General features: G+C 39.4%; 1 protein-coding gene across 1 annotated transcript; it reads right to left on the reverse strand.

Annotated features, from left to right (window-relative positions):
• Positions 1 to 6,174: 6,174 nt before the first annotated feature.
• On the reverse strand, positions 6,175 to 12,338 carry LOC104418021 (ATP-citrate synthase beta chain protein 1). The gene is made up of 17 exons (XM_010029230.3): positions 12,178 to 12,338; positions 11,388 to 11,506; positions 11,166 to 11,268; positions 10,548 to 10,613; positions 10,339 to 10,462; positions 9,954 to 10,088; positions 9,559 to 9,619; positions 9,394 to 9,470; positions 9,020 to 9,175; positions 8,797 to 8,925; positions 8,455 to 8,587; positions 8,227 to 8,354; positions 7,923 to 8,028; positions 7,758 to 7,834; positions 7,586 to 7,656; positions 7,212 to 7,496; positions 6,175 to 6,709 (listed from the first exon to the last, which is right to left on the reverse strand). Exons 2-17 carry the CDS (start codon positions 11,485 to 11,487, stop codon positions 6,634 to 6,636), a joined length of 1,827 nt encoding a protein of 608 aa, XP_010027532.1. The 5' UTR covers positions 11,488 to 11,506; positions 12,178 to 12,338; the 3' UTR covers positions 6,175 to 6,633.
• Between the last annotated feature and the right edge of the window lie 3,722 nt (positions 12,339 to 16,060).

Below are 16,060 nucleotides of genomic sequence, written 5' to 3' on the forward strand. Positions count from 1 at the left end.
TGGAAAGATAGAAAATAAATACAAAAGTCGACTCTTCTTTTAAGAGGGTCACAGATTTCTTGTAGCTTTAGACTCTCTGTGGCAGCTAGGGCTTGAGAGGGGGGCTTTCCTAACGGCTCTGTCCACGGTCACCCCGAAGCCTCGTTGCTTAGGATGTATAGTTGAAGAGTCAAATTTATGTCCGGTTCATCTATTAAATGGAGTCACCTATCCCGAAAACAACAGTCAAAATGACAATAACCTGCTTCCCAAACCAACGGCACTTAAGCCAATTCGCATTTGAAGCATGAAAGGAAATTGGAGCATTTTGTCGTTGGCAAAGAAAGAAAAGTCTGTAGCCTTAGGTGTTCATTAGGTCATGAGCTAGTAGTGTATATGGTTAATACTGAGATCGGAGCGAAATACATGTTATTTCTCTTGTGAAAATATGATTTGGTGTCGTCTATCGAAACTCGTCGAAGAGAAGAAATATCCAATCAAACGATTGTGTTCGGTCTAAGCGTAAACTAGCAGGAAAATGGTGATGGAAAAGTTGATTGTGCATGGAAGTGTCTAGTTGAATTTGGCCCGCACGCACACCCAACTCGGGTCAAGAATTCCCCAAACATATCGATGGAGGGGAGTTAGATGGATATTAACTGGCATTGCTTGTTCGATATGGAGTAGGTAGGTCACACCGCAAGACCCACAGTGCATGGGCTCTACGTCATAATGCTAATTAAATTTGTACCTGACTTTATTTTTTTTTTCGTCCTTTATATTAACGAGTACCTTAGAGCATTTGTTATGTCATCAAATGAGAAGAAAATAAGCTGAAAATTTTCGACGCGTTGCTCTTCTCACACGAGCTGTTAAGCACAACTAAGAATTTAGAAATCGAAGTATTCATTTGCAAAATGAAAGCCCTAGATATGTAAGTACACAGAAGCGTATATAATTTTAAAGTATGCTTCTCTTTGCATATGTGGTCGAACGCACAGCAATAAATTATTTTGATTTGAACCAAAGGATGCAACTGACGTTACGAACAAGTCCCACTAATTCCAAAATGGGGTCAATGACTGAGGCGCATCCGTGAATGAATATGTCGTTGATTGTCTTGTTATGCCCAATTGAATTGCCAATCTCTCGCCAGCCATTCCCTCCTCAACTAGTGGATCGTTTGTCTTCAGGCATTTCGGTTTGTGTCCAGTTGCATTGGCAATCCTAACACAACCTACCTTTTCATTTTCAATCTTTTAGGAAGCCAAAACTTTAGAGTATAATTTCAAAAGCTATACGTAACTATGGATTGATCCACAAAAAAAAAAAAAAAAAAAAAACCCTATCAATTATCTCATCCAATATTTGAGAATTGCAAAATAACTACAACTGGTTTCTATCATATTTTGACGAATTTTTTAAGACACTAATTATTTTGTAGATAATGAATGATTTAAAAAATATTTTTTTAAATGATCGCTTATATCTCTTGCAATCAATAAAAAATATTTTCATTATCGATTAGAACTTATGTGTAGATATTTTGGTGAATGATGAAAATATTATACATTTAGTGATTTTGATAAGTGATATAACCAATCAATTTTAAGAAATATTTTCCAAATAATTTATTTTTGTGAAACAAAGAAGTTTGAATACATGCACATATCCTAAAATGATCACAGATATATTTGGTTCTTTGAGAGTTGCTTTGGCCACGGATGAGTAGAGCATAACTTGCTTCTTAATGGCAAATGTCATTATCCGTGCTAGTGTAAAGGGCTAAGCACTATTGTGGAAGTTGACGTTGCACTCTTCAATTATCATCACTTGCTTGTACGACATGAAAGTTTTCAATTATCATCACTTGTTGATATATATTGAGTACACATGTGAGTGGTGTGAAAAGGAAACAAATCATACATTAAATGTCTATAGCTAAAAAAAATAATTAATAATATCTCATTGGTTGATTATTGAATTGCTTAAGTTTTCGAGTAGATCTAACTAGGCCAGGTTGTCGGTGGACTCGAGTTTTGGATCTCCCCATCATAAAGATATGCTTATAGATAAATTACTAATGCAATTTGGACTGTACGTGCAAAAGAATTGTGGTCCAAGGGTTCGATTCTTGCTGAGTGAAACTTATTTTGGGTAAAGGACATACGGATTCAATTAATTCCTCAAGAACAACTAGGTCCACCAAGTTAATAACCCAAATCTTCGAGCAAACAATTAAGGAGGGATTTCTCGACGCGTAAAAATTAGACCCCACCATTTGACTTCTTATGTCAAGAAGAACCGATAGCATCATAAATTGTTATGTGTCCTCTCACAAGATATTATTCGATTTGGCTCATGGTTCTCATCACTTGTCTCGAAAAGGGCGTTTGGTGAGGGAATGAGAGGAGTCGCGGCCAATTTTTTTAGCCTCAGTGAACGAGGGACTCATTCCTCCCTAAGTACCGAAAGGAATAATCTCTTCTCCTCTCCTTGCTCGATCACTAATGAATGAAGCGTGTTTCTATTGCATCCCATTCATACTTCTTCGAGAAATGAGAGAGTTTGATTTATCAACCCAGCTACAGCATCGCGAATTATAACGTTGACTACTTCAGTTTTCGGGGGCCAAGTGTAGTGTCCATGTATGCGACACAAGGCCATTAATGCACATTGTTGCACCCACCTATGTCTCGAGAAATGTCCCCTTCAAGATGAGGACTGACTCCTACCTTGTTTGAGCCTCGTCATTGATCTTCTTATGGGAAAAATTCATTTAATGGGTGAGCCTCAGTGGAAGAAGAAGAGCAATCGAAACCATATTATAAACAACGGAGGATGTCGTACATGAATTGCCAGACATATTCCTGTTTCAGTCTAGTCTTACAAGACTCTGAATGAACTCTCATAAGGAACCAAGCGAAGACTATCAGAAGTTTCAAATCCTAGGAAACCCTAGTTGATTAAGCAAGGGATTTCTTCCAAGGCCATCTTACACTCACCGCCAAGAAAAGCGTTAGAATAACTACCAAACGTGCATGGTGCTCCTATTCGTCTGATATACCCCAAGTCAAAACAAAGAATGGGGGAGGTTTGGTGAGAGTCCTGAATTCACGTTTCCTCATCGATGGAACAGGAATTTAACACCAGTTCGAAATATTTTATATTGGAAGCGGAGATTTGGGTTTTCTGAGTTTGGTGCACCAATAAGCGAATCTAATCTGATTTAACTTCAACCAGGGGGAATTCATTATTTAGCCATCATAAATGCAGCAAACGCCAAAAGCTTTAGATGTGCCTGGACAGGCAGGTCCTTTGGATGTGTGAAGGGGTTGCATTTTGCGATTGTGTTCTTGCTTCTTTGAGTTAAGCATGGTGATTGTCTTAAATGGTAGCATGTTTTGCTAGGATCTAACTAGCTCGTAAGGAAGTAAAAGAACCTCTATATCATTATGTCACCGTCTATCACCATCAAATAACTAGTTTAGTTAAGAGAAACTAACATAAATGATTTTTGTACTTTGATTTACCGTACAATGTTGTTACTGAACTTTTAATTTATTCAATATGATTCCAAAACTTTATTTTAATATGTAATATCATCCCCGAACTTTTAATTTATGCAATATAGTTCTTAACTTTGGCTTAACGTGGAATCTTGTTCCTAGATTAATTTGTTCAATATGATTCCTGAATTATAGTTCAATGTGCAATATTGCTCCTAATCTTTTAATTGCTTAATGTAGTTCCTCAATTTTAGTTCTATTCATTATGTTTTTGAACTTTTAAACATTTTTATATAGTTTATGGACTACATTGAATATTTATCAATAGTTTGGGATCACATCGAACAAATTAAAAGTCTAAGGACAATATTGCACATTTAGCTAAAATTTGGCGACCACATTGCACTAATTAAAAATTCAATGATGATATTGCACATTGGACTAAAGTTTAGGAATCATTTATGCTATTATCTCTTTAGTCAACAAGTAAACTTGACATGTTAGTGATAAGTCACTAAGCTTTACGGTTAAGATAGAGATTCCTTTTGAGAAATTATTTGAATTTATGTAAAAGTCCAATTGATAAGCTTAAATTTTTGATACAAAAGAAAATGAAAAGCGTAGAATGCACAACCTCAAGATGTTGACCCTCATTTGGGCGAGGGTCACTCTAAGTTGAGCAATTGATTTTTAAACTATTATTAAGTATTGAATATGATCCGCTTATTCAGATGTCCAATTGATTTCTTCACATTAATCTTGTAAATCAATTTTATTATACTTTAACGTTGATCTTCCTAGAAACTCAAAACATAGAAAGAAAGGAAGATGCACGGATCTATAAAAGAAGTGCAAGAAATCGAACTCGAAATATTGAACTTATATACAAATTTAGAGTCGAGTGTGGGATCTATTAGTAAATAAAAATCTATTTATCATTATTCTAGAAGGATAGAGTGACTCGATATGCAACTCTAAGACTTTATTTATTTCACGGAAAATGATTAATTTGGAAAAATATTTTCCTAAAAACGATCGTTTGTCATTTACAAAAATGAATGATCGATAAATATTCTCATCGTTTATGCTTGACTAATTATTTTAAGCGATATAGGGGATCGTTTTTAAATATTCATTTTTTGGCAAAATAAATGGAGTCTAAAATAAAGTATTGTTTCTAAAGCCACCACCAGCAATGTCATATAATACACAATCAACTCAAGATATCTCTAGTCTCTTCATCAATTCAATCATCTTCACACCCCCTTTTTCTTCCCCCCCAACCACTGTCTTGGACAAACCATACCAAATCAATCAAATCAATCGGGGAGTCTAATGGACCAGACCAAAATCCATCGTAGACACGCAAGTAGCAATTTGAAGTAGAATTGTTTTTTCTTTACATGTAAACGTAGCTGCACAGACAACTAAGCTTTCCATTCGAGATCCTTCTCCAACTACTCTTATTAACTGTTAACTGCCCCCATATGTCCTACCGGAATGGGCAGGACATTGAATTTGTTGTGGGCGTAGTGCCCCATCTCTTAGGGAAACTTGAATTTTGCCTCTTCTCTCCTTCACGTCGTGCCGGACTTCCACTGTTCTGCTGCATAATTCCTTTGGTGCAACATCACAGAATGGATTCTGGAAATAGTCAAGATCAATACCAATCGCAAAAGGTTTCATTTAAGCCAGGAAAACGTGTTGCTGATAGGATGAGAAATATTGCGTCTGGATCGAATCCATCCAAATTACGAGGACTCAGAGAAATGGAATGTGACAGTAACATGTCCTTCACGCTAAAACAAAACTGAAAGAGAACGAAGAGTTCAATGTATGGTGTTTGTCGTATGATGTGGTGCTGTGTTTGCCAAGAAGGTTATCACAAAATGAAAGAAGAAGAAAAGAGTGAGATGTCTAGTTTCTGTCGGAAGGAATCCCTCTGTTATCCTATCCGATTCTTGGGAAGATGGCGAGGTTCATTAACATCTGTTATACTTGACCCTTTTTCTTTAGCCGAAGTTCTGCACGTAGGGCTAAACTGTATCTTATAGTCAAGGACATTAGTGTGGTTTCATCCCAAATTTTCTACTTTTCGTCTTCGTACTTTCACGCTGACTTGATTATTTGATCAAGTCCTTCTACTTTCACAAATATTCTAATCATATCCCTCCTGACATCAACTCCGGTCAAATTCACTTGACCTGGCCATTGGATGACATCAATTATTTCGTAATACAAGCATATAACCACAAGGACGTTGATGCAAAACGTAGACAAATCATAGTATGATATAAATAAAAATATCCACAAGGATGTCGATGCAAAATTTAGCCAATATAGACAAGTTAGAGAGTATGATATAAATAAAAATAGGCAATGTGGGCATCCACAAGTCTAAATTTGATCCACATCACATTATAATGTCATTTGATGGCCACGTCCATTGGATTTATTTGAACTTGGTTTCAGAAAGAATTGATTAAAAAATGTGTGAAACTAGGACTTGACTAGACAAATTTCTAGTCAAATTAAAAATATAGGAACTAGAGTAAGAAAGGTGAGGAAGCAGATGGACGAAAAGTATAATTTCTCCAATTATCTCATTAGTCTGTATCCTTAAGCACCAAAATGCAAATCGATAATGGACAGTCACATTAAATCAGAGACCATTGAAATTGAATCGTACGATGGACAACCTTTTGTCTTTATTGTTTCCAAGCAGTCACGTCCGAACAAAGCCCTTGCTTGCATAAACAGAGAAATCACAAGGTATCGCTTAGAAACTTACGACAACGACTACATCGTGGCACGCTCTATTGAACTGAACTTAGCTTCGTGTCCTTCCTCTTTAAGTAAGAAATGAGTACATTGCGCCTGAAGCTTTTACATAGGTCGAACTTTTGGCATGCCCTTCAGTGCTCTATACTTTTATGATCAGCAACAAAATAAAAATGGACATACATCGACAAAAATAATCAAGAGAGAGTTCTCAGTCCATCGACTTCTGAATGGAACTCAAGAATGAGGGTGTGAAGCCTTCCACAGCGTACGAACAATAATCTGACAGCTAAGTACTTTTTTGGAGAAGGGAAATAGCTTGAAGACGACAGTTTTTTCAGTGCACCCGGTGGTCAATGTGACATCACTTGGTGTAGAGAACATCCTCCCACGGGTGGCGGTACAGAGGCTGCTTCAATCTCTTCTGGTCGAAAGTGTGCCTGAGATTAAAGCATGATTCTTGGTAAAGCCATATGATGCGATATAAAGATACTAACAAATGAAACAGAAGCACATTCAAGATACAAAATCTCTTTCTCTCTACAATCCTAAAGCTGTGTGATTGTCAGTGCATGAGCAAGAGACTTCAACACCATTTGATAGTAAAAGGGCATGAAGTTTGGTATACTTGTCTTTAAAAATGGACAGAGTAGATCAAGAATCAAAGTGATGCAGCAGTAAGCACTAGTAATAGTAATAGATCTCAAAGGTAAGAATAGGGTCATCAAATATGCGGAGGTCGGAGATAACTGCCCTATGTGTCCAACTTACAATTTTACCTTCATCCTTTTTATGAAATATGTTCTTCCTCGATTGGTTCAAGAGGTTTCAATTATGCCATGGATGCCGACAAAACTATATAGGGCATGCTCAATCATACTTACACAAGCATATGTTAATATAGGCCAGAACAAAATTATTTCAAATATTAATCCTGCTTACCCAATTAAACCAATGGAACGTGCCAGCACAAACAGCCCATTCAAATATCCAATCTCAACAATCTCATCAATCTCTTGCTTGGTGAACATTCCACTTCCAGCAAGCAGATCCAAAAAGAGGGATCCGATAGCACCATCTACATTAAGGACCAAATTGTTTGCCTTTGAGAGGGTGTAAGTTTCAACTTGGACAGCATACTCCATGTACTTCACTGACGGGAAATTTGTTCGTGCAAACAGTTGGAGCAGCTCAACTCTCTTATCTCTGTTGTCTCCTCTCTTGATCCTGAGCAAAAAAACAACAAATTCCAATTACAAGTTGCTTAATGGACAAAATGCATGACATGTATTTGGAAAATCAGAAGCATTGCATACCTATGTCCAATTCCGGGCACACGAATGCCTTTCTTTTTCATCGACTCAACGAACTCATAAGGAGTGAGACCCTGATGAGACATACCGCGTAACCATCACATATATGCCACTACAAAAGCACTTACGGAGGGAAAATATTCTAAGGCACCTTAATCCATCTGAACTATCTTACCCTGTCATAAGCATCCTTGAAGTATCTGGCAGCATCATCAATTGCTCCACCAAAACGAGGACCAATTGTGAGCAAACCTGTTTCAGGAGCTCATCATTTACTGCTTAGTAAAAGCAGCTATTACAAATGTATCGCAATTGGTAAAAAGATGGCAATGATGCTCACCTGACACAAGGCAGGAAACGAGGTCTTTCCCAGCTCTTGCCGTGACTATGGTGTTGTGGGCCCCAGAGACACAGGGACCATGGTCGGCACACAACATGATGCATATCTGGCCAAAGTCAGATGCATTAGTCAAAATGATGCACTGTTTATATGCCTCGGAAATTATTAGTCATTCATCAAGTTGAAGATGAAAAATGCACAAGATAAACAAAGAGAAGACAGAAATTGTGAGAATCTTAGGACAACATCAACACCTTGAAATATTGGGCATTTTTCTACTAAAATCATGGATAAAGCAACTTGCCTCAATGAACTTTGTGCAATATCGAGGAAGACTGCGTTTAAACCATAAGAGAGAGATGACATCACCCACGCCTAATCCCTGTTCAACAATGGAAGACATCGGCACACCAGCATAGCATGGCTCTTCACCTGCAAGTGCATAACAAATAAATATAGTGCAAGTGATTACTCATTCCTTGCTCCATTTAGTACCTAAAACACTTCGTTCAATTGATAGCCATGGTTCAACCTCTGTCGTCAGAGATGGTGGAAATAATGTGGGTGGGAGCCCGAACTTTCCCGCTCTTAATTGCTGTGTTGAGGTCCTCAGGAATTTGTGGAGGTGTAGTTTCCTTAACTGGTGCAATCTTCCCTTCCTCAGCCTGCAAGAGGATCAGCAGTAAGCATCAAGCAAGCCAAGATCTCAGTCACAGGTCTTATTCTAAGCAAGCAGGCCAAGTATTATGAGGCGTGCTCCTAGCACTCTAGCCTCTAGGAATGGTTAGCGAATGCAACTTTTGTGGTTCACAAAATATATGTCAGTGATTTGACATTTACTGCATAGTTTACAAAGAAACAGTGAAACACTAACCAGCTTCTCAAATGTTTCCTTGATTGAAATCTCAAAAGCTTCATATGATGTTGGAACAGCTGCACCAGCATCCCTTAGTGCTTGATTCTTTGCTTGTGCTGACTCCATCTCCCCCCCACTTTTTGCCCCCTGAGATGAAACCCAAAAAAAAAAAAGAGTAAGAAAGATTGATCTGACTAAACTTACAGAATCAAAACAAATCAGAAGCCACGAAGTCGCTTACAGCATGACCAAATTGCACTTCTGACTTGAAGAGGCGCGCACAAGTTCCACTAACCCATGCCACCAATGGTTTAGTAACTTTACCCTGCTTTAAGGCTTCAACTAAGGAGTACTCATCTCTGCCACCAAGCTCCCCGAGTACAACTATCATCTTAACCTGACACAGATTGATGATCATATGAGGGAATGAACTCTTGCCATGCCACGAATTGCTTAAACAGCCATATTGATGTACTAAATATGCAAGTAAAAGCTGAACAAGCTGGGTGCACAATCATTAGTATGATCTTGCAATAACATGACATACACAGCTCTATCATCCAGGTGGCCTATAACGCAAAAATCTTTTATGAAGCAAACAAAGAGACCATATACCTGGGGAATGTTGTTAAACCTCAAAACATGATCAGAGAGAGTGGAACCAGGGAAGACATCTCCTCCAATAGCAATACCTAGAGAAGGACAGGGATCAGTCAACTTTTGAATTAAAGATAATTCACATTATAGAATATTCCATAAGATAGAAGCAGATCTCCAAACCTTCGTATATTCCATCAGTAACACGGGCAATAGTGTTGTAAAGTTCGTTAGACATGCCACCCTGCAAATAAAGAAGCAAACAATTGCTGAAAATTGCCAACAATCAATCTACATAGAAGTCAATTTTAGCCAATAATTTTGGCACGAAAATTCATAGGATAGGATGTCACATTGAAAATTATTCATCAAACAAAAACTCAGATGATAACCAACACCACATTCTTACACTATCAAAAGCAGATCACTCTTGTCACCTTGTTTGTGCTTAGTGTAATGCTCTGAAGCAACAGAATACTATTTGAAGCCCTACTTCTCATGTTAATAATGTCGACATGTTGCTTTGACATGACTGAAGTGTAATCATGAAGGAGAGTGCAAAAGGCATGAGTACATACAGACTTAGAGACAAAACCAACAGATCCAGGTCTGTGCAGCTTGCAATGAATGATGTTGTCGAGTGTGCCAGCAGTGTCTCCAATTTTGAAAGCCCCAGCTTGAATGCCTCCAACAGTTGCAGGGCCAATAACAACCTGCAATACCACCCGAATTAGAAGCTGAGTCATTTGAATGTTTGCATCATTTGAAAAGTAACACAAGATCGTCTGCAGATGCTTTTGCATTCAAGGTGTGTGCTGCCTTCTCACTCGAATTAGAAGCTGAGTCATTTGAATGTTTGCATCATTTGAAAAGTAACACAAGATCGTCTGCAGATGCTTTTGCATTCAAGGTGTGTGCTGCCTTCTCACTCATAAAGTCCAACAGTCGTGGACTTATCCTCACCTTATTATTTGCACGTGCATAGGCAATTAGCTGTTTGGCATCTGACTCCGGAACACCTTCAGCTATTATGGCTACAACTCTAATGGTTGGCTGTTTTAGTGCAGCCATTGAGGAAGCTGCAGCGCTAAAGGCACAATAAGGTGATAATGGTTAGACTCCACACAAGGATTCCAGCAAGCAAAGTTAAAGCTTAGATAATTAACACTTACCTCCTGTATGAAGCGAAGTTGATAAAGACATCAGCAGTAGGATGTGTTGCACAGGCTGCCTCAACACTGCAAGAATAATAAGACAATTGTAAGGTGCACGCCCGAGAAAATGCAGTCATCACGTTCGGCCTGTAATGTCCAAGTATAATCCAATGCATCCAACATGGATGTTGTGCCAATCATTCTAATTCATTGCAGTGGATTGCTTGATGGGCAGAAGCATCCTTAACACCCATTGCAGCGAACTTATTCATCTTTAACTTCATCAGTCTCTTTCAGTTATCAAAATTAAATTGTATAGCATGTGATTTTAAAGGCCAAAGGAAATTAAGTTCCACTTTTACCTTCCATTTTTGCAAAAGCTCAAGGCAAAAAGGCTTGGTATTAGCAGTAATTAGTAGTTCTGATTAGTGAGGTTAGGTACCATTTCTAGAGAATCTATGTATGTTTTACCACCATTTGATGCGAAACCAAGTTACTTTGGGGGAAAAAAGGATCTTTGGTTCTTTCATCTGTTTTATAGTACCATAGTACTAATAAGGAAGCAAATTAAACACTGTTCCAAGAGTTTTGGGTCCTATGAGGGAAAAGAGAGTTGGGAGAAAGAGAATGGCGTACGTTGAATGAACTGGGATGGCAATTTCCTCCTGGCCGAAAAACAGTTTCTGAAATCCTTCAGAACCAGGATTGATAATACCGGCAACTGATGGGGTCTCCCGGCCTATCAAAACAGGAAAATTTGGGTCAACATCAATGGCTGCTACATACAACGAATGTCCCCGAGAGCATACTGAGAAAAAGGTACATCTAGGGAAAAGCAACTCGAGTTTTCAAACACACCGCAAAGGAAGTCAAAGTCAAGCATCCGCTGGATAGGCAGTTGCTTGTAATTATAGAACAGAGCCTGAGTGGTGCGGGAGAACAGTTGTCCGGTAGCCATGGCGTCGAACTAACAACACCTGCATGAATTCCAGGAGTCACTCTCTAGAACAACAAGCTGAACGATACGTCGTAACAAGATATCGACAAGGACAGGCACTTATCCAAACGGATTGAACATATGACATGACAAAAGAAGCAATGCTACACTAAAAAGGCGTGTCGACAGGAGTCAGAAGCACGATCAATGTCAGCAACTTCCTCATCACACCCACTTCAGATTATCATTGACCAAAGACGAAATCCATCAGAAACGAACGAAACAAGGTCGAGCTCGATCCAGAGATCATCACCCCACAAGCGTTCTCAAAAATCAGAACTTTCGGATCAGAACTCACACTTAACGACACCGGATCTCTCTCCGACTCAAACACACAGTACGCGACTACCCAGAAGCCCAACCAGCGAGATCAACCAAACCCACGAATCCCACGCCAAGAAACGCGAGATCTCGCCCACAACATATACCGAACCAACCCGGCACACAAAACGACAAGCGACGGAATCCCACCACCTCGGGAACATCGACGCATCGAGAGCCCATTTCGTCAGCAACGACAATCGGACAGGGAACAGAATACGAACGACCGAAACACAACACAACGCAACGCAACGGCGGATCTAACTCGAAACAGGACAAGCGAGAGGAGGGACCCAAGAACAGACGAGCGTGCACAGATTGGATCGGGACCTGAATTGGGCAGGACTGACTGGCCGAGCCCGCTCGAGAGAGAGAGGGGTCTGCTGCTCTTCGGCGGGAGGAGGAATGGCGGAAGAATGGTGGAGAGGGAGAGACGGGTGGATTTATATATACCAGAAGAGAGGGAGGAGACAGAGCAGCAGGCGAAGCCCAACTACCACTTTCTTACACGCAGAACAGAGAGAGACAGAGAGAAACAGAGAGAGAGAGAGAGATGGGGGGGTCACGTGGGGAGACGGATCGGTCACGTGCGGCACGGTGGTCAACCTACCCCCACTGCCCCCAATTTTACCCGATTCGGTTCTAAAACTTTTGTGGATCCGGCACTTTGCATCCCACAACTTTTGTTCCGTAAAGTTAAGTCCTAAAATTTATCTCTACCTCTCATGTTGTTCCTTCTTTTCATTAGATATGTCAACTTTAAGTGGTGTTTTTCATTATTATTTTTTTTCAGTCACATGAGTATTGATACACGGATGATCGGACATTAAAACTCGAAATCATATTATGCTTAAAAAAAAAATAAAGAAATGAATCGGAAATTCGAAAAGCAAGGACAGGGGAGAGGATTGAAGGATGAGGATGAGGACAAGGCGGCAATGTTGCCCTTGACTGGAATGGGCAACGGCTGTGTAACGGCGGCGATGTAGCTCGCCACCGCATGCGAGGGTCAGGTGCCACTTTTGAGCGAGGGCCCCTTGTCCCACCCCTTGCCTTCACTTGTTATAGCCAAGGGCGACATGCCATCGCCGATGGTAAATGATGAAAACATTCAAACCTATTATATGGGAAATAAATGTTAGTAGGGAGTAGTTTCGAAAATTCACTTATTAGCTTTCCAATATAGCTTTCTCTTGAATTTCTCGACTCTTGTGGAAGATATATTCATGAAGATAAATATTTAAAAGTGGAAAAGACTAAAGTGCCCATAAAGATAAGATTATAATTTCCATCCTCAAAGGAGGAATTAACTTTTTGCCATAAGTTGAGGTGAGGCTAAGGTACACCCTATCACTAGCACATGTGCCCTTTCATTAATAAGATTAGGAGCCCCTTAACTACATGTGAGGATTCTAGTTGGCAATAGTAGGTGGAAATTAGGGAGATTATACCAAAAATAAATAAAAATAAAGGGAATTACCTAATTCTTTATGGAATATTTTAATAATTGTCTAATTGTCTAATTGGCTTGACTCTTGCTAAATATTTAGAATTTCAGCATGATGCAATATTATGTTTTCTCTTATTGTTTTAGTTCAATTTTGTCCATTTTAAAGTAAAACGTTATCAATTTCTTTTAGAAATATATTCAAGCAGATCAAATTTCCTCTAAGCTTATTGATACCATTTCAAATACCTAAAAAAACTGATGCTTTCAATATTAGAAAAAATCAAACTTTTGACTCCCATCTTTTCGGGTTATTTACAGTAACGGACAATTAAATTAAGCACTCTAAAAGGTACTTCTTATTTATTATCATCTTATTAGGTTTGAGTCCAATATCACACATTCTTGTCGTGCTTTGGACCAAAATCGTTCAAAGATGGCCTACTTTCTCCATCAGTGCAATGGAATCAAGTATTTTTCTTTGCTTAGGTTTTAGGACAAAAAAAGTTTAATTAGACAGTTAATATAATAAATTCAGTTGACTTTATTTAAAAAAAAAAAAAAAACTTGTGCCTTTTCCATATATTGACTCCAGTTGTGAAGGCAGGCGCCATCTTTTCATACACCTTTGGTTGACTAAATTTAGTAATAGGAGCGCAACCCATGGTGGACTTTATTCTTTGGATCAACAATTTACTGCAATTAATAAAGTTTAACACCCATTTCTTAATCCCATATCTTTTAATCTAATTGCGTATAACATCGGGCACAATGAAATGAATCTTCACGTGTGTGTACATAAAAGATATACAACGACACCCTTTCTCATATGAGCTAGAATTAAGAACAGCACACGAAATAGATTGAAGTAGATTCTAACTTGAATAACATGTTAGAATGTCCAATCTAAAAACTTAAATTGAGCATATAAGACCTATTGAGTGTGGGTGATCATGGGTTGGTTGCCACCTAGAAATTTGGAACTGGATTGGAGAGAGTCGGTTTCTAATTTGTGAAATCAAGAATCAACTCACCTAATCTTGGAACCAAACCGAATTGTTCAAAATTTGCTTTAAAAAAATAAAATGATTAAGAAATCTTAGTTGGTCTGGATAGTTCAGTTGGTTAGGTCTCTTATTTGGATTTGGGAACTGAATCAGTCCCCTCCAAATCATCCTAAACCATTTAGATCGATCGATTCCTATTTCCAAATTGGCCTAGGACCGATATACACCCTGTATCGAAGATCGACGTGGTTCACTTTGACCCGATTCATGGTCAATCGATATAATCAATCCGTGAATTGAATAATGGGTTGCTCCCTCACTCATTCAGAAGATACCCTCCAGCAGTCAAGCCGAACCAGTATGACCGTCTCCACCCACATCGAGTTGAATCAAGAAAGACGACAAAAAACAAAGATAAAAATCATTCTCACTTTGTATAAAAAGTCGTGCTTGGTTTGCTCCAACATCGTTATTTTTAATTCCTCAAGAAATCGTTCAAACATGGACACCCGCGAGAGTCAACGATGCTGTTCCCCAAGTATTGGTTTACGCTGAGTTGGTGCAGCCCCTCTTAGTTGACTAGTGGAGATTTGACTGGCCCGTGTCCATGATGGATGGATGCCATCTTTTTTTGTTCTATCATCCGTGTGGATATAAAAATAGCAGGAAAGCATTATAATTTTAATAAATGCACATGCTTTTTCATCAAGTTGATTGAGGTTGTTGTTATTAATTATTGTCCGAAAATGTAATTCGTGGTTGTGGAATTATGCGCGAATTTGATGATCATATAAGTTCGCGTGTTCACCGAAGTCGACAAGAGTCTCACGGGAGAAAACCTTCTATCCCTATTGATCATCAGCTAACATTCGAGACTAAAAACTCTGAAAACTTAGATCTTAACTAGAAGACCTCAAACTATCATATTTCTCAATACCCTCCAACTCAAGTTTTTCACATCGGATTCTTATAGACAGAATTGTTAGATTAGATTGATCCGATTTAGAGCGTCCATGACAAAATTTATTTCTCTATTTCTCTGTTTTTCTATTCCCCGAAACAGGTTTAGAACAAAAATCAGTTTGATAACGCAATTTTATTTTTTTTATTTCCGAAACAGATTTTTATTTCAGAAATAGATTTGGAACAGAAATTAGAAGTTAAAATTTTTAGCTTTTCTATTTCTAAAACAGAAATGAGAAATCAAAATTTTTCTCATTGTTTACTCTCGTCACCGCCCATGGGATGCTGAATGTTGCCGCCGCTTGCGCCACCGGCCACCGACCACCGGCCACCGCCGCCGCTGCCCGCTGACCACCGCACTCCGGCCGCCCGTCTCCAGCCTTGGTCGCCGGATGCCGGACGCCCACCAATTGTTGGTTGCTCATCGCCAATCATTGGATGCCGGAGGCTCATCATCAACCACCGATGTTCACTAGCGACCGTCCGCCGCTCGCCATCAACCGCTCGGATGTCAATCACTTGCCACCCACCGCGGACTCCGGCCACTGGCCACCTGCCGCCGGCCTCCTGTTGCCGAACTTCGGATGTCGGACATCAGACATTGAACTTCAGACGTTGGACGCCAGTTGCCGGTCACCGGACTCCGGTGTTGGACTTTGGACTTTGGCCGCCCACCATTGGTCGCCGGAATTGGCACTGGACGTTGAACGTCGGACTTCAGACTTTGGTCGCCTACCGCCGGTCACTGAACGCCAAACACCGGTCACCAAACGTCGGACTCCGGCCACGAACAACG

This window comes from Eucalyptus grandis, chromosome 9 (assembly GCF_016545825.1).
Source record: "Eucalyptus grandis isolate ANBG69807.140 chromosome 9, ASM1654582v1, whole genome shotgun sequence".
NCBI classification, from domain to species: domain Eukaryota; kingdom Viridiplantae; phylum Streptophyta; class Magnoliopsida; order Myrtales; family Myrtaceae; genus Eucalyptus; species Eucalyptus grandis.